Here is a 19855-nt window from a genome sequence, read left to right on the forward strand (position 1 = left end):
GTTGGGATTCAAAACCGAAAAGATAAATTTTTTGGGGTCTTCAGGAACTTCGGGGCGTGTTTCGGGCGTTGGAAATAATCCCGGAGCTTCGGGGGAAGTTGAAATAGTGGAAATATGAAATTTGGGGTGAGAAATGGCAATTTCTCAAAATTACTCGGCAAGGCTCGCAGCTCTTCTATTTATAGGGGAGGCTTCGGCCGAAGGTGGACACGCGGCAGCAGCGAGGGGCGCCAGATGGCGCGCATGCGAGGAAGGGCAGGTGGCTCGTGCGAGGCTCGGACACGTGAAGGTAAGGAGGACAGCGAGGCTCGGATCTGGCACGCGTCGGAACCAGATTCATCCAGCGCTTCGGACACGGGGCAAGGCCATTGGACCACATCTTTGGTTAAATAAGCAGGCGACACGCATCGGACACAGCGGGTGACTCACCGAGATCGGACCTTATCCATGCGAGATTTCTCGGAAATTGTGCCCCGAACTTCTAAAATCCATAACTTTCGCATACGGGCTCCGTTTTTGACGTTCTTTATATGCACACGTAGGCGAGAATATATTCTACAACTTTCGTTAAGACTTCGTCGGCTAATTTTGATTTATTTTTAATATTATTGTTTTTAACAGACCGGGACAGGAAAATCCGTTAAAAATTCATAACTTCTTCATCCGATGTCCGTTTTCGTCTGTCTTTTTACCATTGTACTACTATTGACGAGACCTTCGATTCTCGTTTAGGTTGTGTCGGCTAAAAATCACTCGATCTAAAATTCGAGTTTTTAGCTGTCTACTACTAACCCGAAACTTAGAAAATCATAACTTCCTCATACGAAGTCAGATTTAGACGTTCTTTTTATGAAAATTCTCGGTTTAACAAATACTACATGTAACATCCCAAAAATACGGTCCGAAAATTTCATTTTTAAGTCATAACTAAACCATAGTATTAAATCATTTCAAACATACTAAAAGAGTTATATAACAAATCAGAGTATCTTTTCAAAACACTTGTTCATTTCATAAGAGTAAACATCCCAGACTAAACTTCTTGGTGTGTGCAATGCGATCATCCCGAGCTCTTCCCTCCGCTACCGGAAGTACCTGAAACCAAAACTGAAAACCGTAAGCACGAAGCTTAGTGAGTTCCCCAACCTACCACATACCATACACATAATCACATACTGGGCCTCGCCCCTGCTGCATCGGGACTAGCCCGACATCGGACTTGCTCCGGCATCGGGCCCCACCCGGCATCAGTCCCCGCCTGGCATCGAGCCCCGCTCGGTATACAGATCTGTTTCTCTTAGGCCTCGCCTGTCTCTGGGCCTTGCCCGCTAAACATATACAAACATGTAAGATAACGCATAACACATAACTAACATACACTATTGTATCCTGTCCTAAAGGCCTCGCCTATCTTGGGCCCCGCCCCTGTCCTGCTATTGATGAGTCATGGAACCCCATCCACACTCCTACTGATATTGAGATATGGGCCCAACCCACACTCACTCCTTCCCTAACTTGGGCCTCGCCCCTGCTCTGCTGCTAATGAGATATGGAACACCGTCCACACTCTGCTATAGGTGAGATACGGGACCTCGCCCACACTCACCCCCCTACCAGGCACATACATGTATCACACAGACAACAAGTATACTCTATCATGCAAACCATTCCTTGGGCACCCGCCCGCTATCGGACCTTGGTCCTGAATATCATACTAGCATACGGTGCCTAGGGCTAACCCCCGGGTCTTCCTACTCATAACTACATGGGCTGACATTGTGGCCGTACACCCATCCACACAAAGGGAAACTCACCTGCACTGCTGAACTTGCTGATAACCCTCTACTGCTGACTGGAAATTCCCCGACTGCTGCTTCCTCGGCTCCCCGAGCTACCAATATCATAATATTACTTAGCTCAATATCATAGGCTTTTCTCAGGGTAAGATTACTATTTTACCCCTACCCCAATATAGTCCATAACTAAGGCCCAAGCATAATATATAAAGGCCCAAACCCTAGGTAGGCTTCCCAAGCCCACTAATGGCCCACTTTGCTACATTGGGCCCAATCTCTTTATTGGGTCTTACCCTAATCCCAACACCCATACTTGGCCCATATTCCCTGACTCCTGATGGCCCACTAAGGCCCAAAGACCCAAAGTCCAAAGCACAGCCCACACCGAGGCCCAAATACTCAAGGCCCAAACTGGCAGTGTTAAGCGGGGCGTAATTCAATGTACGATGGGCGTACATGCTAGATGACGTGTACGCTGGGCGTACCTGCACGTACGCTCGGCGTAATGCTCTGTTAAGTCCTTTCTCTATTAAGAGCTGAATACCTCGATTCAGAAGCTACCAACTCAGATCCAAGTCTTATTTCACGTCTTAAACCATAAAGTTGCTTACTTTATGGCTTCCTTGACTCACATAAGCCCCAACTCCAAAAACCATAATCTATTTCCATGGATGAAGGTCTTAACCCATGCATGAACTCATATAAGTCCTAAAGGTTGGAACTTTACTGCTTATGGGACACATATGACTCTAAGGGAGGCAACCCTGGTCTTAGAAACATGCTTAAGTCTCAAAGACCCATTCTTGGGACCAAAAAGTCCATAAACTTGTACTAAGAGAGATCTAAGAGAATAATCATCAAGCTCAAAACTTTTTACCTTGTGGAGGTCCGAAATGAAGCACTTATCCCAGATCTATAAGCTCTAGCTTCCAAGGTTCCTCCTTGCCAATCTTCTTCTTTTCTCTTCCAAGCTTTAAACCACCAAAACAAGCTTTTCAAGGTCAAGATCTCACAAAATGAAGGTTGGGACATTCTAGGGTTTCTTCTGAGGTTGGGGAGGCTGATATGGGGGCTAGGGTTGAAGCCATTATGTTCTTTATATAGTGGCACTCCCAAAAATAGGGTTTAGAGGTTGTTAGCGTACGCTGGGCGTAATTCTCGTATGCTGGGTGTACGCCTTAAAAACCCGCGATCTTTTGCCCCGCTACGTTGGGCGTACACCAGCCTTACGCTGGGCGTACCCAGCTAAACACGCGTGCACTTTGTGCATGCTAGGGACTGCCTTGTCAACTTTTCCATTAAGGGCCATAAATGTCAATATCTTCAAAGTGTCATAACTCCTTCATTCTAGATCCGTTTCCGATGAACTTTATATCCACGGAAAGGTGGCAAGAAGCTCTACGCGTCTAAAAACACTCCCCGGCCCAAAACCTTCTCGAATAATACCTCTAGGACTCTTAAAAGACTAGAACGCCCCTAGCCTTGGCCTCTGAAATTCTATAATTGAGTAATTTAGAACAGGGCGTTACACTACAAATTTAGTTTAGATCACCAAGGCTAAAAAGTAGTTTATCAAAATTTCACTTTTTACGTCATTCGGCGCGTGCCGTTTTTGTCGCGGATCTTCGATTGATCATAACTTCTTCGTTATAACTCAGATTTCGATGAGGTTTTCGCCTAAATGTTTCTAACGAAATTATCTACAAATTTCAATAATAAAATTTTACTTATTTCAAATTTTATATTTTCGCTAAATTTCGATAATTATCTTTTAATTGGAATCTCATAAGACTTCCAATATTTTCCGAGTCTAAACATAGTTTTACTTCATTTCTAGTAAAAACTATATGTTAGAACTCAATACTCAATAACACATAATATTTCATAATATTGTTTACTTTTAACACGATTTCAAAACGTGTATGTTACAAAAATCAATCAAATCATGTGAAAAACCCAAAGAAAATCCCCAACAATAGACATCTCCAATATAGCAACGAAATTGGAAACACAACAAAAGCTAACAAACTTTGATACAACAGAACCAATAAACTTTGTCTTTGTTGAGACACCAATCATGACATCATACTTTCCAAGTAATACCAAGAATAACAACCAAGTTGTAAACACCCCACAAATACTAGGAGCAACACCTAACTTGTGACTTCGCCATGTCAATGTACAAATCAGAATACCACCAAACTTAAAAACAAAGCATCGTGACAACTCCAAGTGCAAAATACCCCAAGTGCAAATTCATTTTTAAGAATTAACAACCAAAACAAAAGTGATCTGAAAACTAAAAAGTGTTGATTAAAACAAAACAAAAATTAGAAATTAGATGCCTTGTAGAAATTACTAACATGGTAACAGTTCACAAAAATTAAAAATAAGAAATTATATACCTTAGAGAGATTGTGAATCAGATGCAAACTCTTCTTTCACTCCTCCTCCAGAAAATCAGAAAACACAAAGGATATCAGAATGAGATGTTGAGATGAGAATTTTGATTTTGATTTATACGAAACTAGTGATTAAAATCATGAAAACGAAGCTAATGTAAAAAAAATATATTCATATCTCCAATGGCAATCGATTGGGGGGGGGGGGGGGGGGAGAAACGGCGTAATCATCAATCTGTTGCCAACGAAAGGACTTTTCTGATTTTTCTTCCCTAGGCCTCGACTCCCCGTCTTCTGTTAGGCACAATTATCAGCGATATACCCTCACCGTTTTTTTTGTTTTCCGCCTAATGTCTTTTCGACTTTTCCTTTCCCGCTGCACACTTTGGGATCCAAGATAATCAAATTTGGGCAGACTTTTTATAGTATTTAGTAATAGTTATCGGCCTCAGTTTATGCCCCCTCAATATTGATGCCCTGGGCCGGCCCTGATTATGTTTCAAAGACATGGAAGTTCACATCGACATGACGATTAGACAGAAAACAATTTTTGAGTGTCTAAGGGCTCCACATGCTCAAGATTTTCTTATGACTATTCCTATTGACGGTCTTGACCAGCATATGTCGCCAGTGGAGTATCGTGTCATCCTCAAGTTCGTCTTATGATCCTTTTATTTTCGGCTGACAAGACTTGCCATGTTTGTCGCAAGGAATGCTTGGACTCCTTTGGGGAGCATGCATTTCATTGTAAAGAGCTCTCGGGTTTCAAATACCGACACGATCTGGTTAGGGATGTTCTTTTCGACATATTTAGGTGCGCTGGGGTTTCTGCCAAGAAAGAGGCACCTGTGAATTTTCTGACTGACCCATTGGAAGGAAGATCAACACTTAGACCAACTGATGTTTTAGTATTTGGATGGGATGGAGGAATCAAAGTGCAGACACTTTAGCTACCCATAGCCACTTCCATCAGGAACATTTTGAATTTCTTTCTTTTCTAATGGCTCTCTTCCTACTGCCTCTCTTGCCTAAAGAGGTCAGTTCACCGCGTGTCTGTCTTCCAGTTCCTTGACTCAGCTTAATTGGTAGAGCATAGCCTTGCCAAGGCTGAGGTTGAGGGTTCAAGTCCCTCCTTCCGCTCCCGGCTTCGTCGTTTAGTGGTAACGAGTGTGCGCCCCTTTAGAGATAGGGGTGAGCAGCAAGCAGCCACTGAGATTGACTTTAGATATCGCATTTCCGGTATAGCATTTACTGTTCGAGATTTCCGGTATGTAATTGACTCGTATATAAAGAAAGAAAGTCTTTCAATTCCTAGTTCGATATTCATGTGTGGATCTAACAGGGGTTTCCCCTCTTGTGGGCTTGGGGAGTGAGGTTTTCACTGTGGGGCAAACTGTTTTAAAAGCTGCATCAAACAAAGTGGCAAAACATGAGAAAACGTGCATGGAAAATCAACACACGCTTATACCCTTTGCATTTGATACTTTCGGTTTCCTTGCTCCAGGAGCTGTGGAGCTACTCAATAGAGTCCAACGGGTCATGCATAGTAATGTTATGACTCCAATTTCTATAGATGTTGTTTTTAAAAGAATTAGTTTTGTCATCCAAAAAAAAGGTTGATGCACAGCTTGTTGCTCGTTTACCCGTTACGTCTATGTAAAACTTTCTTTTTTATCATAGAATGTAATTTGTTTATTTAGAAAAAAAAAGATCTATCTATTATAACAATCTATATTAAGCAATTTACTTTTTTAGATCGCATTTTTAGTTTTTTATTATATCATTGGAGTATATTTCAATCGAGTAAACAGGTAACATTATTCATTTAGGTATACCTCACGCTGACATTGCATCTACATCATTGGAGTAAAGTCAATAATAATACTAAATAAAAAAAATAATGTGATGAAAATAAAAATAAAAAACAAAGAAAACCAAGAAACAACGTATGTTGGGCCAATTTTTGGCCTAGGTTAAATATCACAATTCATAAGGCACAAGTCCACAAGTGACAAGAGCCCATGTTGCATAGGTACCAGGCCGGTCCAAATTCTTTCCATTGTAACGCTCACTCACCTACACTAGTGAATGAAGCAGTGCCAGTGACGGTGGTCGCCGGAGTAGGATGAGCGCCGAAGATTTACCAAAGAACGAGGCGCAGGTGTTGAAGGGGCACGAAGGTGCAGTTTTAACGGCAAGGTTCAACAAAGATGGAAATTATTGTCTCACCGGAGGCAAAGATCGGACTATTCGCCTATGGAATCCTCACCGGGGTATTCATATTAAGACCTACAAAGCCCATGCTCGTGAAGTTCGAGACGTCCACGTTACACCGTAAGTTATCCTCGCTACTGTGTTCATTCATCCACATAGAAATTCCTCCGATGATTTTTTTTTCTTATTATTCTTCATTATACTTAACCCTAGTTATTCGGCTGAATGTTCCTTGTTATGATTTATTTGATTGTAGGGATAATTCAAAAATCTGTTCATGTGGGGGTGATCGTCAAGTCTTCTATTGGGATGTATCGACTGGGCGTGTGATCAGAAAGTTTCGAGGTCACGACAGTGAGGTATGTAATTTCCCTAACAAACCAATTTATCAATCACATAACACATATTTATAATTTCACAATCATAACACCATTTTTATGTAGGTGAATGCTGTAAAGTTCAATGAATATTCATCTGTTGTTGTATCAGCAGGGTATGATCGTTCCTTGCGTGCCTGGGACTGTAGATCTCACAGCACTGAGCCAATTCAGGTTTAGCTTTCTTTCCCTTTCCCTTTCTTACATCTACTTGTCTGCTAAGTTATTTTTATATTTATATTATCAAAAGTTGATGATAGTTTTAATTGATTCACAGATCATTGACACCTTTCTAGACAGCGTTATGTCTGTTTGTTTAACAAAAACTGAAATCATTGCTGGAAGTGTTGATGGAACTGTACGCACATTTGACATCCGGATTGGTAGGTAGGTATGACATGTGACAATCATGATGATTATGAAATGAAAAACTTTGTAGCATGTTTGAAGTTTGAAGTTTCTTCTGTTTCCAGAGAATTATCTGATGATTTGGGGCAACCTGTAAACTGTATCTCTCTATCAAATGATGGTAACTGTGTATTAGCCAGTTGTCTGGATTCTACTCTGCGCCTTTTGGACAGGTGAGTTTGTGCTTCACATCTCTTTTAACCAAAAGGATGGATGAGTCTGTTATAAAAATTGTTCTTCTTCTGGTTTGGTTTGCAGAACTAGTGGTGAATTACTACAAGAATATAAAGGCCATACATGCAAGGTATGTATCTCTTTTTGAGTTGCTTTTTGTTAGGTAATAGGTTGTTAAGAGTAAGTAACTAATGTTTTGAACTTGTGTTGTGACCCAGTCATTCAAAATGGATTGCTGTCTTACCAACAGTGATGCTCATGTGGTTGGTGGATCTGAAGATGGGCGTCTCTTTTTCTGGGATCTGGTGGATGCATCTGTGGTTTCAAGTTTCCGTGCTCACTCCTCAGTGGTAACTAACACCTTATCTTTTCTTTCTAAATTTATTATGTACATAATAGTAATAATGAGATAAAAATATAAGTAGATTGGTATTCTGGGTAAGACTAGTAACCAAACAAATTCTACTTTTTGTTGGCAGGTAACAAGCGTTAGTTATCACCCAAAAGATAACTGTGTCATGACTGCATCTGTGGATGGATCAGTACGAGTTTGGAAAGCTTGAGGATATCATTCATATTCCTGCCATGTCCTTTCATGTTTGATTTAATGATGGAATCATTATGGATTGGAATCATGTATGTATGTAGGTGAACAAGATGGGTTTCCCCTCCCCTTTTATATTAGAGCTCAAATATATGTATCATGCTTTAGTTTTAGAACCAGAAAAGAAATTTTGAGATCAAGTTTTAGCTTCATTACTGGCAATGTTTTTTAATTTTTCTTTCAGTTTTGTACGGATAAGTAATGTTAGAAAGAATATGAGAAATCCAAGATACACTTGGCCAAATGGAAGGAAAATAAATAAGTAGAAATTGTTAAAAAGTCAGGATTTAGAGGGTGTTTGGGATTTCATCTAAAATCTCCTTTTTAACTTATTGACTTTTTGAAAAATCAATAAGTTAAAAAAAGTGTTTGGATATTTAATAAAGACTTTTAAAATAACTTTTGGTTTAGTATTTGAAAAAGAGTTTTGAAGAAGTTACAATTTGTGACTTTTTGGAATGACTTATAACTTATTAGAATAAAAAACAAGCAAAAGTCAATAAGTTAGCCAAACACTTTTTAACTTATTGACTTTTGTCACTAAAAAGCTAAACCAAACACTTTTTTAAAATCTCCTTTTCCCACATTGATAAGTCAATAAATCTTTTTACATAAAAGTCATTTTTAACTTCAAAATGAAATCCCAAACACCCTCTTAAACAGTTATCTCACCCTTTTTTTATAGGGAAAATGACATAAATGCCCTACAAACTTTTTAGGGTTTACACATTTAGTCCCTAAAGTTTTTGTCGGGCTTTATGGGTCCCTAAATTAGAATATGACATGCTCTTTTAGTCACTGTCAACCTGTAATAGCCGGTTCAGTGACCTTTTAGACAAAAAAAACTCACATTGTGCCCCTATAAAGCCAAAAAAATAAGTTTGGGGATCAATTTGTAACATATAATGATTTAAGTGATAGTTATGTTATAAAAAATGTAAATATTGGATAACTTTACGATGCATCCCTTGCTTTTACGACTTTTCAACTTAAAAACATAGCAAATGATCATATGTGTAAGGACTCATCTCTTAAGATCAAGATAGAACAAGCACTAGAACAACCTTTCCGGAAAAGGTTGCCAAGGCTTGAGGCATTGCGTTACATCAGGGCCGGTCATGAGAATTTAAATGCCCAGGACGAGCCGGAAAAAAAAAGCCCTTAAGTTATAACGTGTAACGAATTAAATTATATACACTAATGTTTTTTTTAAATGACGATAAACTTTATAGCAATAAACCTAGCAAAATCATAGTATTAAATTATATAAACTAAAACTCTTTTTACACATTGGACCATTTGTGTAATGTTGAAATTGCAATTAATATAACACATGAGAGCATTTTTGTAATTCAATATAACATATGTACTATTATAAATATTAAAGCGTATGAGAACTTTCAACAGTAAAGTTTAGACTTTTAGATTTCTGCCACCACTCTTTGGGGCTTCACAGTTTAATCCCTTCAGTTTTTACAACTACAATCTTCACCCACAAAAGTATGTTCGATTGTCAATTTGGTCCCTTATTTTTCCAACATTGTTCTATTTCGATACTTTTTCCAACCCTACTATACACTCTTAGATTTCGTCGTTACATATTTTTGGAAATTGTCACTTTTGTGCCATTTTTTTAGAAAACTTTAAATTATTTCCAACCATTTTTTTTAGGAAACTTTAAATTATTTTCAACCCATGCGAAGCATGGTCTCTTTCCTAGTTTCTATAATGTTAACATAACACACGGAGCAATTCTGTAATTTATATAAATAAAATTGTTTTTTCCATAATTTTAACTTGTTTGCTTTCCCTTTTCACACAAATATTGAAAAACCAAAAATTTTTATGCCAAATTTAAGCCAACAAAGGCAACCTACTCTAAAATCCAGCTAGAGGTTGAACAAACAAACAGTACAACTACAAATAAAAAGAAACACTAAAAAAGCCTAATAGTGAAACCACTAAAAAAATGAACAAATGAGGAAGAAACCAAAAAAGATTACCTACTCTAAAGGTATCAGAGGACCAAAAGAAGCAAAAGATAGGGGCAAAAAGGTCCAGATCAGATCAGGCCTAAACAAAAGCAACAAAACAACACCAACTCAATAGTGAGGGCAAGAACTATCTGATAAGTTGATCCACAAACAACCAACAACTCAAAAACAGGATCCTAGGGCCTTCAGTTCTAATCTATGAAGAAAAAAAATGCAACTTCAAGTTCTTTCTAAACAGGGATTCACTCAGGCATTTTATCAAACATGTAATTTGCTTGAAATTATGCCATATAAAGACTTGCTTAACTCATACAGTTATACACAATAAAAACTGAGTCGATTATTGGGATATGATACATATATAGAGAGCGGGTAAGAAAGCAATCCATACCAAAAGTTTCATTTTGGGTCAAAATGTAAAGGTGCATAAAACTTTTAAAAATCACGAGCAAAGCAGTGGCAGAGAGGAGAACCAATGACGACAATCTTGTTGTGATCGTAAGTAATGTGTGATGGGGCCTGTGAAGAGATAACGACCTAATAACAAATCGCCAATGGAAGAGGACTACAGGAGGTGGTGCAGTCGAGATCGACAATGGCAGGGGACGTATTCTGAAGAAAAAAATCGCCAGCCACAGGCAGCACAGGAGGGAAGGATACGACGTATTAAAGTTGTAGGTTGGAGGCACTACTCGAGATTCCAAGTAGCTCCGCCTCTGTTGGTGCTTCTTCTGGCGATGCGTCTAGTGGGTGATCGACAAGGTCTTCATTCCTTCGACCTTTGGCCAGCCCGTAAGTGTATAGCATTAAAAAAATATGGGCCCCTAAAAATATTGGGCCCTGTGCCAATGCATAGGTTGACCATGCTCTAAACCGGCCATGCATTACATACATATCTATCAGAAAGAAGCTTCCCATAATGAAGCCTTATTACGGTTTTCCATGTTGGATTTCAATTTACTTCAATCCTTGCACAAAAAGGAGCTCAGCCAAATCAACAAGTACGTAACCTAGCAACTTCTATAGTTTTCTAATGTAAATGGACATAGAATGAGTGAAACCTTGGTAATAATATTGGCTAGACCAATCATATTGATTAGATCAAAGGGTATGCACTTAATCAATCACTCCAATTAACTAGTGTCCTTAATTTGTTAATCTACTCATTTAATTCTTCTCATGGCGGGCCATGCACCTTCATGTGTCTAAATAGATGGTGGAAGAATTTGGATTTAGAAAACAGGCTACCTTATGTTCGCGACAGATTGGTAGAAGGCTACTTTTGGATATTGGCAGTGTATTTTGAGCCTCAATATTCTGATGCTAGGATTTTTCTAATGAAAACATGCAATCTTGCTATCATATTGGATGACACGTATGATAACTATGGTACATACGAAGAGCTTGAGATGTTCACCCAAGCTGTTCAAATGTATGTGGTATGCATTAATTACTTATAATAGCCAACGATACGTATAGTAGTTCCCAGAATTCTTTAAATTAAACAACATTTTGACCATTTTAATTAATGTATATAGATGGTTGGCAAGCTACATCGATACACTTCCTGAGTACATGAAATTCATATATCAAGAACTTTTGGACGTTTACAAAGAAGCAGAGGAAGTACTATAACCGAAAGGAAAAGCATATCATATTTACCATACCATAGAGATGGTATGTAATATAAATAACAATTATTTACTATTACCATTAAATTATACTTTTATATCTCATTGTATACAAGTTTAAGTGATAATGAAAATAATAATCTGATTATCAAGTGTTTCACTCATTTGTCAACCAGGTGAAATAGTGCACTCAAAATCTCCTAACTGAAACAACATTTTGACCATTTGATCCCCGAACTTATTTTTTTTGCTTTAAAGGGGCACAATGTGAGTTTTTTGGTCTAAAAGGTCACTGAACCGGCTATTACAGGTTGACAGGGACTAAAAGAGCATGTCATATCCTAGTTTAGGGACCCATAATGTAACATCCCAAAATTCAAGACCAAAAATTTCGTTTTTAGTTAAGTTATTATAAAACCAACAGTATAAAAACATTCATAACAAGATCACATGTCAAGACCAAAGTGTCAGTAATCAGAACATGTTATCATAAAATAATATCAGAGTGTAATCCCAAAGATCTCATGTGCGGAAAATCATAGTGTGATGCGTTGCGATCGCCGGCTCCTTTCCTTTGAAAACAAAGTACCTGAAACCAAAACTGAGAACCGTAAGCACGAAGCTTAGTGAGTTCCCCCATCATACCACATACCATACAACATATACATTGTCAAGCATATCTGGGTGCTGGCCTCCCCTTCGGTCTCTTTCAACCGGATAACTGGCTAGCATATCTGGGTGCTGGCCTCCCCTTCGGTCTCTTTCAACCGGATAACGGGGACTATTTCACCCCTACCCCTACCACTACCATATAATAACATAGCATAAACATACTGCTAGGCATGCATGGGTTCTGACGACCCCCTTCGGTATCTTTCAATTGGTATCTGGGGACTATTTCACCCCTACTACTACTAACATGTATCACGTAGCATCCTAGCACACAAACATAACAAATAATGACATACCAGATAATTATCACAAAGACAATCATCTAACAAACAACTCCTACTAGTGGGCCGGCATTGTAGCCTTAGACCCAATTCTACTGGAAGGTAACTCACCTCATGCTGCTGAAGTCCACTGCAAGAAATCCTTAGTTGTTGTCCTGGCAACTCCTCGAGCTATCAATACCAAAATATCACCCAATTAGCAATTGGGGTTCTATACCATGATCCATAATCCATACTTGGGGTAAAATGACCATTTTACCTCTGGCCCAACAAGATACATAACTAAGGACCAAGCCCAAAACCAATCAACCCAAAACTCCAAAATCCATAAAAGCCCACTAATGGCCCAATTTTCCAAATTGGGCCCAAACTCTTTCATGGGCCTTATCCTAAGGTCTAATCCTCAAATTAGTCCAGAATACAACTACTCAGATAGTCCATTAGGGCCCAAGCATCAAGGCCCAAACAGATGGCCCAAACTGAAGCCCAAAATCCGAAACCCCACTCTGCTGAGTACGCGGGGCGTACTCAGCTTGTACGCTAAGCGTATTGGCTTAAGAGCTAGTACGCTGCGCGTACAGGCTTGTACGCGCAGCGTACTCCTCCTGATGACCAACTTTCAATTCTATCTCTTAATCCATTAAGTCAAGACGTTCAACATCTCAGAATAGCCAAATATAAGTGACTTGATCCATAAAGTCGAATGCTTTAAGCCTTTGCATGGCTTAATGAAGCCCAAACACCAAAGATGAATTCCAAAAGGTCAAAAATCACTCCCAAAATGTCTTAAAAGCTCTTAATACCTTAAGACCTCAGTCCAAACTTCCAGATCTGATTTCAAGGGACTTCCTAAGTCATAAAGTTTCCAACTTTATGACTTAGCATAACTCAATGGGGACCAAATCAAAACCCTAAGTCCCAAAGTTCATCAAATGACTACCAAATCATGCATGAAAGGTTTATACTCATCAAGATCCAAACTTTATGACTCCATAACCTCAATAAGGGCCAAATATGCAGCTCAAAGGTTCTGGAGTAACTTCTACTCACAAGAACCACTTCAAGGGACCAAAACCATAACAATGTACCACTTAGCTAGATCTACATGAAAAAGTTGTCAAGGTTAAGACTTTATACCTCCAGAAGATAGATCTAGGTGCACAAAGCTTAGATCCAAAAGCTCCAAGTCAAACAATGACTCTTCAAGAAGTTCTTTCTTCCTCCTCAAGCACCAAAACACACAAAAATCACTTTAAAGCTCTACAATCACTCAAATGGGGGCTATGGGTCGATTTCTAGGGTTTAGAGGGATGAAGGCTGAAGATATTAGGGTTAGGTAATGAGATAAGGAGCTTAAATAAGGTCCAAGACCCTAAAATAGGGTTCTGATCTGACTGGCGTACGCCCGACGTACATAAGGGACGCCCAACGTACTCCAAGGTACGCCCCGCGTACTGCCTTCTTCACTAGTACGCCCTGCGTACGCTTTGTGTACGCCCCGCGTACTCGGCTAAGCCTGAAAACCATGAAACTTCCGAAGGCCATAACTTCTTCGTTATAAGTCCGATTTTGACGTTCTTTATATTCACGGAAAGCTAACGAGAAGCCCTACACTTCTATCAACTTTATTTAGCCTGAAAGCCAACCGAACTAAAATCCAAAATCCATAAAAGACCGGAATGTCAAATTACTATTACACCCTTGGCTTCTGAAAACACGATCAAATACTTGGACCGCTTATACCATGGCAACTATATCCGAAATGGGCTAAATCCTTCCTTTCCCGAAGCCTTAAGCCTCTTGACTGCTGATGATTGGCCCGCAGCCCCCAGCAACGAAGCAATCCAGAACCGGGTGTTACACATAAAGCCCGACAAAAACTTTAAGGACTAAATGGGTAAACCTTAGAAAGTTTGTAGGGCATTTATGTCATTTTCCCTTTTTTATATGAAGCCATGATTTTTGTATCTTACTGGATTAAATCCCTTAAAGTTAAATAGAAACAGCACCAAATACGTAGGATTGGATTTTGTTAATAATAAAGAAAAGATGCATAATTATTGAAATTTATGGGTTCTAATGATTGATCCAAACTCAAAATTGAACATTCTTCCAATACAAAAAACAAACAACACGGGTTCTAAACAAACAACCCAACTCCGCGAAAGCTCAAACAACCTGTTGTCTGGCTTTAATGTCCTGAAGGCGAAGAGTAACAGCCCTCTTATGAGCATCCAAGCCTTCGACTTCAGCCATGGTTGCCACATGAGGTCCAAGTTTTGCAAGGCCTTCCTCTGTCAAAGACTGGATGGTTATATACTTCAAAAAAGAGTCCAAAGACACCCCGCTGTACATCCGTGCATACCCATAAGTGGGAAGCACATGATTCGTCCCACTAGCATAGTCCCCCACACTCTCTGGAGTCCACTGCCCTAAAAACACAGACCCTGCAAACCAAAATAAAAAATTAAAAATTTCACTACCTTTTTTAATTTATCATTTATGGCAGATGTATCAAGTGATGTTCACCTGCATTTTCGATAAAACTTTCCCACTTTTCTGCGTCTTGAACATTAATGATCAGATGTTCGGGTGCGTACATGTTAGAAAAAGTAACCGCCTGAGATTCAGGTTGTTAAAAGTCAAAAACATTAGAGATTACCCATTATAAAAAATAAAATGAAAAGAAAAGAAAAACTAACCTCTACCATATCGCGTGCAAATACAGTAAAGCTATGGCTAAGAGCTTTTGAAGCAAAGTCTCCTCTTGGGAGACTATTGCATTGCTTGGTGATTTCTTCATCAATGGCTTTTATATCCACACCATCTCCTGCAATCACCAAAACCACCTGGCTATCTGGCCCATGCTCAGCCTAAAAGTAGAAAATTAAATATCAATTTTCCATAAATAATAATAATTAATAATAACGGGGTATTTGAAAAAGTAACCTGAGAAAGCAGATCTGCAGCTATGTGAACCGGACTAGCATATTTGTCAGCAATCACAAGCACTTCAGATGGTCCTGCAGGCATGTCAATGGATACCATAGCCTCACTGTTCTGTCAATATACAAAAATAGTTAGTTTTTTTTTTTTTTTTTTTTTTTTTTTATATAATGTCTTAATTATTTATTCATTTTGCCACAAATGGGATCACATACTTGGAGAATCATTTTTGCAGCTGTCACATACTGATTTCCAGGGCCATATATCTTCTCAACCTTAGGACATGTTGCTGTCCCCCATGCCATAGCAGAAATGGCCTACAAAAGCTTCAAATTATCACAAAAAAAGAACAACTTTCTCTAGAGAAAAAAATAAAATAAATAAATGGTGTTGTAGAGAACCTGAGCTCCACCAGCTTTAAGAATGTGAGTCACACCAGCTTTTTTCGCACAATATAGTACCTCCTACACATTGTCACTCTTAAATTTTGTAAATAATTTAAATAAAAATAACTTAACTCATCCAGATGGAAACAAATACCTTGCATATGCTTCCATCACTAGAGGGAGGAGTTGCAAGCACTATCGTTTTACACCCTGCAATCTGTGCTGGCTGATGGACATAATAAGCAAAAACTCAAATTACAACCATTTTCTTTAAATATAATAAATTAATAATGCCAATGGAGATAACTATTATTTCTTACAATGGAAAGCATGAGAGCTGTTGAGGGTAAAACTGCAGTGCCACCTGGAACATAAAGTCCAACAGAAGAAATGCTCCTTGCCACTCGTTTGCATCTCACACCCTAAAAAACTCACAAAAGAACGATATTAACTCAAAAGTTGAGGGACTAAATTCGTAAAATGTGTACAACTTACTTTCATATTCTCAACAACTTTCTCCACTGGTTTTTGTGCAGCATGGAATGCATAGATGTTGCTGTAGGCCACATCAAACGATTCACGAACAGCTTCATCAAGCTGAAATAAGGTTAAAAATAGAGATAAATTATTCCAGATAATAAAAATGCATACTTTTTGGTGTTGGTGTGTTTATACTTTATACAACTATACAAGTAAGTACCTCTGGATCTGGAAGTTCATTCACATTTTCAATAATCTTTTCTAATTCAACTTTGTCAAAGCGTAAAGTATAACTGCAAAACAAGACATAGAACATCATTTGGGTGCAAACATTTAATCAAAAAGAAACTCAAACACTCCATTGATTAAAAAAAAAAAAGAGTACTGACTCTTTAACAGCAGCATCTCCTCTGTTGCGAACATCATCAACAATCGGCTGGACCTGAAGTAAAACAATTTTGTCAGTGAGCTTCAGTAATTCATCCAGATATAAGGATTCTGAAAGACATTTTCCCAAAAGAAAAAAACAGAAAGAGACTCACTGTGCTGAAAATGGAAGAGAATTTAATTCGGGGTCGAGCCTTGAGATTGTCAACCTCAGTTGGTGTAAGCTCAGATAGTTTATACGATTTCATTGCACTTCTAACAGTGTTAGAAAGTCGTACTGAAATGAAACAAATAGGTTAACATTTTTGGAAGAAGAAAACCATTCCACATTAATACAATTTACATGTGAATGCAAGTTAGAGAATATAAATTATAGAATCCCTGTAGTGATACAGTATTAGTTATACCTGGTAAAAAACTTGTGTGGCTTTTACTTAATAATTGCCTGTAGACAACCAAAAGTAGAGGGACTAGGATTCAGTTTATTTATATAAGAATATATACAATCAATCCAGCTCAAACAAGAAGGTTAAAGAGGCAAATAAAAACATATTGGGGATTTCATTTGGCAGAAAAACCTGGATGCTAGAGCTCTGAAGGAGCCAATCGTTGATTGGTGTAAAGAACAAAATCGAGGGGAAGCAGGGCTCTGACTGAAAATCAGTTGACTGTAGGCTCCAATTGACATTACTGCAAACAATCATTTCACATGTAATTTGTAAATTAAGATCATGAAGGAATAAAGTGTACAGAGAACAAAGAAATTCATATATGTTCCATGCAATACTGATTTTTACTTTAAACATTCATAATATTCAACATCGGATGACAGATAGAGATAAAAGAAGGGATGCAAACAGCTGACAGAGTATATGTTCAGTTATCTACCCTAGAAAACATCCAACTTATAAGTCCATAACCAAATAAAAATAAGCATCCACACAAACAACATTATTATGTTCTTAATCCAAGTATACACATTGCAATTTCTTCTCGTTTTTTTCTAGGGGAAGTATACATTTAGCAGATTCAGCTGAACAGCTAACTGTATAAATAATTAAACCGTTACTAAGAACAAAAATCACCAAGTCAACTCTAAAATCCAAATTATCAATTAAGTAACAAATTATTCGTAAATCCTACTGCATGTCATTTGTAAAGGGTTTTACTTACGATTGGTTAATGAAGTGTTGAAGAGTGATGAAAGAAAAGAGTGACGATCGAGACAAAACGCTGGCCAGGTGGCGCGACGTCGAAACCCCCAATGACTAGGAAGCCGGGGGTGACGGAATACGGCGGAAATGGACTATGGATTTGTCGTCGATTTTCGTCGGGTGTTTTTGGTATGCGGCTTGAGTCGCTTGTCCCATTTTACATCAGTAAATTACGGTATTAAATTCTGATTATTTTCAAAACACCCCCTTATACTTCTAAAACGTTTGTTATATGAAAACATTTTACAAAATTAAATTATAAAAAAAATAACATTTCGTTTGGTGAGGATTAATAATAAAATTGGCTATATTGAATTTGTTATCATTTGTTCTGAATTTCTAAGATTTTAACATGTTGGTTGATGACAATTCTACCCTTCTCCATTATTTTTTAGTGAATTCAAAAGTCTATTTATATAAAAAAATCGAAAAAATTTCTTAAATAATTATTAAAAAAATCATAAACATCATATAAAATCCAAATCGAACATAAATCAAAATGAACACAAATCCAAATCCACGAATGTTATTGTTTGATGCTGAAATCTGAAACTTGATGTTATGAGGTTTGAAATGTTGAAATCATATGTGCTGATGTGTTCATCTGATTTCAGAAAAATAGACATTTCAAACTATTAATATGATTTCAGAAAAAAAAAAAAAAAAGAATCAGATCAGATTTTTGTGTTCAGACATTACCACAATGAGCTTTAATACATCAGATTTCAGCATTAATACATCAAGAAAAGGTATTTCAGGAAGAAAAGGTATTTCAGGAAGAAAAGAAAAAGACCAAAACAGCCCTGATATATTACGACCATCGATTTTCAGAGGACAGAGAAAAGAAAAAAGAACTACATATACATATACAACCATCGATTTTCAGAGGACATTACCACATCGATTTTCAGAACTCGATTTCAGGGGAAAAAGAGAAGGAAATCCTTACCTGCAGAAGTGGCGGAGGCGGAGGCTGGCGAAGTTCCCGTGTTTTAATTTTAGGGTATAATTGTCTTTTGGTTTAATTCAAGATAGATAAGCATCTGATTTTTCAAGAAGCAAATAAAAGATTAAAATATATTTTTAAAGAGTGAAAAGTTAAGAGGTTGTCAATTAAGAGTCACTTATACTTCTAAAACGTTTATTATATGAGAACATTTTACAAAATGAAAATATAAAAAAATAACATTTCGTTTGGTGAGGATTAATAATAAAATTGGCTTATATTGAATTTGTTATCATTTGGTTATGAAAATTTAAATCGTACGGACCCTAAATTATTATAACCGTAGTTACTTTTACTCGAATAAAATTAGCCATGGAAGCGTTGATATTTTTGCAAAAAATGATATTTAATTTTACTTTGATAAAGAGGTGATATTCTACCTAGTTTAAATATCAACGATTATCTACAAAAGCATCTTGACGTTCTAGCTCAGTTGGTAGAGCGCGTGGCTTTTAACCGCGTGGTCGTGGGTTCGAGTCCCACGGATGACGATAATAATAATTACTTTCTTTTTCCATGATATGTTCAAAGTGATTGATGGATTTCTATTTTTTTTTTTTTTTTTTTTTTTGTGGTGAATTCCTGATATCACGTGTTGTTTATGGCCTGGCGTTATTTGCTGCTGATTAAAAATATGAACAAGTCTCTTTTGTTTGAATGTTTTGTTGGTGAAATCAAGCTTATGCTTGAGTGAATGTCTTGGCTTACTAAACATTCTCTGTTGTTGTGTTGTTTTGGAGTTGATTATGAGTTGGTTTGTATTAAACAATGATTCTGAAATTTGAGTGATAATAACCTCAACGCTTGGCCTGGTGCATTTGATAATGATGAAATTAAGGTTGGGGCATTTTATTTGTAAATAGATAAGATATATGGGTGTTAC

At 37.7% G+C, this 19855-nt stretch overlaps 2 protein-coding genes and 1 non-coding gene across 4 annotated transcripts; 2 read left to right on the plus strand and 1 right to left on the minus strand.

Moving 5' to 3' along the window:
- The first annotated feature begins 6253 nt into the window (after positions 1 to 6253).
- On the plus strand, positions 6254 to 8127 carry LOC145161225 (Transducin/WD40 repeat-like superfamily protein). The gene is made up of 8 exons (XM_079080719.1): positions 6254 to 6532; positions 6669 to 6771; positions 6856 to 6963; positions 7067 to 7176; positions 7263 to 7370; positions 7456 to 7501; positions 7590 to 7721; positions 7851 to 8127. The coding sequence occupies exons 1-8, from the start codon at positions 6324 to 6326 to the stop codon at positions 7932 to 7934; spliced, it is 900 nt and encodes a 299-aa protein (XP_078936845.1). The 5' UTR covers positions 6254 to 6323; the 3' UTR covers positions 7935 to 8127.
- Positions 8128 to 14566: 6439 nt separating this feature from the next.
- HDH (histidinol dehydrogenase) lies at positions 14567 to 19014 on the minus strand. 2 transcript variants are annotated; one of them, XM_079080722.1, is made up of 15 exons: positions 18916 to 19014; positions 17331 to 17442; positions 17160 to 17197; positions 16908 to 17029; positions 16755 to 16807; positions 16586 to 16658; positions 16381 to 16482; positions 16206 to 16307; positions 16040 to 16111; positions 15901 to 15963; positions 15715 to 15816; positions 15503 to 15613; positions 15256 to 15426; positions 15083 to 15173; positions 14567 to 15000 (listed from the first exon to the last, which is right to left on the minus strand). In XM_079080722.1, exons 2-15 carry the CDS (start codon positions 17438 to 17440, stop codon positions 14723 to 14725), a joined length of 1488 nt encoding a protein of 495 aa, XP_078936848.1. In that variant the 5' UTR covers positions 17441 to 17442; positions 18916 to 19014; the 3' UTR covers positions 14567 to 14722. The 2 variants fall into 2 exon arrangements, with proteins under 2 accessions (XP_078936848.1, XP_078936847.1); XM_079080721.1 differs by lacking the exon at positions 18916 to 19014 and adding an exon at positions 17926 to 18130.
- A 376-nt stretch (positions 19015 to 19390) lies between these two features.
- Positions 19391 to 19463, plus strand: TRNAK-UUU (transfer RNA lysine (anticodon UUU)). The gene has a single exon. It is a non-coding gene; the product is annotated as a tRNA-Lys (tRNA).
- Positions 19464 to 19855: the final 392 nt, after the last annotated feature.

Source organism: Lactuca virosa, chromosome 2, assembly GCF_052849685.1.
Source record: "Lactuca virosa cultivar CGN04683 chromosome 2, Lactuca_virosa_CGN04683_v6, whole genome shotgun sequence".
Classification (NCBI taxonomy): Eukaryota; Viridiplantae; Streptophyta; class Magnoliopsida; order Asterales; family Asteraceae; genus Lactuca; species Lactuca virosa.

What these genes read in the sequence shown, in the direction of transcription:
- LOC145161225 (XM_079080719.1), top strand. Translation starts at nt 6,324, where the DNA reads ATGAGCGCCGAAGATTTACCAAAGAACGAGGCGCAGGTGTTGAAGGGG. An exon ending in ACTCTGCGCCTTTTGGACAG is followed by an intron (nt 7,371 to 7,455) that starts GTGAGTTTGTGC and finishes TTTGGTTTGCAG; the next exon opens with AACTAGTGGTGAATTACTAC. An exon ending in ATAAAGGCCATACATGCAAG is followed by an intron (nt 7,502 to 7,589) that starts GTATGTATCTCT and finishes GTTGTGACCCAG; the next exon opens with TCATTCAAAATGGATTGCTG.
- HDH (XM_079080722.1), bottom strand. Translation starts at nt 17,440, where the DNA reads ATGTCAATTGGAGCCTACAGTCAACTGATTTTCAGTCAGAGCCCTGCT. An exon ending in AAGTTGTTGAGAATATGAAA is followed by an intron (nt 16,308 to 16,380) that starts GTAAGTTGTACA and finishes TGAGTTTTTTAG; the next exon opens with GGTGTGAGATGCAAACGAGT. An exon ending in CAGCTCTCATGCTTTCCATT is followed by an intron (nt 16,112 to 16,205) that starts GTAAGAAATAAT and finishes TATGTCCATCAG; the next exon opens with CCAGCACAGATTGCAGGGTG.